Below are 2,625 nucleotides of genomic sequence, written 5' to 3' on the forward strand. Positions count from 1 at the left end.
TATGAATGGATATAAGACAGATTATTAGAAAAGATGAATATGAGAAAATGGGTGACTGCTAATGGATAAAAGGTTTCTTTAGGGGGTGATAAAAGGAAAGGGTTCTAAAATTAGATTTGACAATAGTTATAAAAGTCTAAATATATTTTATTTTATTTTATTTATTTTTTCAGAGAGCATCTTTATCGTGAGGAAGGGCCTAGCCCCCAAAGTCCTGACACCAAAGACAGACAGAAGATGGGTAGCTGCGGCCAGTGAGTTGTGTGGACGATGGGGCCCAGGAGCCATCGTCTCAGACTCTGCCCCTCCTTGCAGGGTCTGGTGCCATGGGCTCAGGCATGCAGGAAGTGGTTGAAAGTGTTGTAGGGCAACTCCAGATCAAACAGCATCTGACGCACCTGCGAGTCATCCAGCTTGTCCGATGCTGACATGCCGCTCAGGGTCTGCAGCCACTGGCTGACCATCTGGCGGGTGGCAGGTGGCTCATGTAGTGCATGGTCTCCATCAGCTCCCGCAAGTCAGGCTGGATCTCATCCATGGTGCGGATCTCCAGGCACAGCTAGTCCATGACGGTGATGACGGTGATGAAGAGCGAGACCACGTTGGCAATGCAGCGATTGAGATTGCCCTTGTCGTCCTTGATGGTGATGGGCTGATCCTCCTTGATCCGCTCCATGACAAGCGGGCAGTCCAGTTGGAATTTGTGGCAGAACTCATCAGTAGAGCTGATTTCTGAGCCCTGAACCTGCCTGAAGGCAGCTTTGTACTGGACCAGGAGCCGGGAGCAGGCTGCAGTGTACTTGCTAGGGGAGACGCAGTCCTTAATGTAGGCTTTCTCCAGGACCTGCATAGTTTTCACCACCGCAGACAGCTCTGCCATGTTGTCGTACTTCTCCCGCTCCCAGGCATTCTTGTATAACTTCACTTCCTCATACAGCTCTGGCTTGTTCCCAGGGGCTCCTATGCCCGGAATGGTTGGCATCCCATGAAAAATCCTCTAGGCTCTGGAGGGGCGACAGCACTGAAACTGGACGGCTTGTGGTCCGGGAGATGGCCAAAACTCTAAATATATTTTAAAATATTGAATTGTATTCTTCTCTTCCCTTCTCTTCTCCTTTTTTGAGACAGAGTTTTGCTCTTGTTGCCCAGACTGGAGTGCAATGGCTCCATCTTAGCTCATTGCAACCTCTGCTCCCAGGTTCAAGCGATTCTCCCTGTATTTTTGTAGAGATGGGGTTTTGTCATGTTGACCAGGCTGCTCTGGAATTGCTGACCTCAATTGATCCGCCTGCCTTGGCCTCCCAAAGTGCTGGGATTACAGGTGTGAGCCACTGTGCCTGGCCAACGCTCTCCATTTACTAAATGTGGAAAGAAACTCCATTGCACAACGATGTGAAGGTCATTAATGCTGTCAAACGGCGTGTTTTCAGATGGGTAAAATGGCTCATTTTATGTTATATATATTTATCACAATAAAAGAAAGTTATTTCCATCCAGGCACGGTGGCTCACACCTGTAATCCCAGCACTTTGGGAGGCTGAGGCGGGCAGATCACTTGAGGTCAGGAGTTCGAGACCAGGCTGGCCAACATGGTGAAACCCCATCTCTACAAAAAATATATATATTAAAAAAAGAAGAAGAAGGAGGAGGGAGGGAGGGGGAGAGAGAGAGAAAGACAGAGACAGAGAGAAAGACAGACACCATTCAACTGGGATACCAGGAAGGTAAATACAGAAAGTCCTCTTAGGAGTAACAAGTATCTCAGAAGAAAGGAGACGAGTACTAACTGTTACTTCCCAGTTCTAAATCATCCTAATTCTTTCTCCTATCTTCCTTACTCTTTTTAAAAGTAGCTTGCTTTCTTTTTCTTTCTTTCTTTCTCTTTCTCTCTCTCTCTCTCTCTCTCTTTCTCTCCTTCTCTCTTTCTTTTTCTTCTTTTTGAGATGGAGCCTTGCTCTGTTTCCCAGGCTGGAGTGCACTGTCGCGATCTTGGCTCACTGCAACCTCCATCTCCTAGGTTCAAGCAATTCTCTGCCTCAGCCTCCCGAGTAGCTGGGATTACAGGCAACTGTCACCACACCTGGCTAATCTTTGTATTTTTAGTAGAGACAGGGTTTCACCATCTTGGTCAGACTGGTCTTGAACTCCTGACCTCATGATCCACCACCTCGGCCTCCCAAAGTGCTGTGATTACAGGTGTGAGCCACCGTGCCTGGCCTCTTTCTTTCTGCTTTTTTTTTTTTTCCTCTCTCTTCTCCACCTCCCTCCTTTTTTTTTTTTTTTTTTTTTTTTTTTTTTAACACTCTTGTTGCTCAGGTACAGTGGTGCAATCTCAGCTCACTGCAATATCTGCCTCCTGGGTTCAAGCAATTCTCCTGCCTCAGCCTCCCAAGTAGCTGGGATTACAGGTGTGCATCACCATGCCCAGCTAAATTTTGTATTTTTTGTAGAGGCAGGGTTTCACCATATTGGCCAGGCTGGTCTTGAACTCCTTACCTCAGGTGATCTGCCTGCCTCAGCCTCCCAAAGTGCTGGGATTACAGGTGTGAGCCCCGTGCCTGGATGGAAGTAACTTTCTTTTATTGTGATAAAATATATGTAACATAAAATGAGCCATTTTACCCG

The 2,625-nt window shown here is 47.0% G+C and overlaps 1 protein-coding gene across 1 annotated transcript; it reads right to left on the reverse strand.

Moving 5' to 3' along the window:
- Positions 1 to 311: 311 nt before the first annotated feature.
- Positions 312 to 996, reverse strand: LOC118151362 (vacuolar protein sorting-associated protein 28 homolog). Its single transcript, XM_054251919.2, is given in 2 exon segments — positions 312 to 469; positions 472 to 996. Coding segments are annotated over 2 exon segments (648 nt in total). The 5' UTR covers positions 983 to 996; the 3' UTR covers positions 312 to 332.
- Between the last annotated feature and the right edge of the window lie 1,629 nt (positions 997 to 2,625).

This window comes from Callithrix jacchus, chromosome 2 (genome assembly GCF_049354715.1).
Source record: "Callithrix jacchus isolate 240 chromosome 2, calJac240_pri, whole genome shotgun sequence".
Taxonomy (NCBI): domain Eukaryota; kingdom Metazoa; phylum Chordata; class Mammalia; order Primates; family Cebidae; genus Callithrix; species Callithrix jacchus.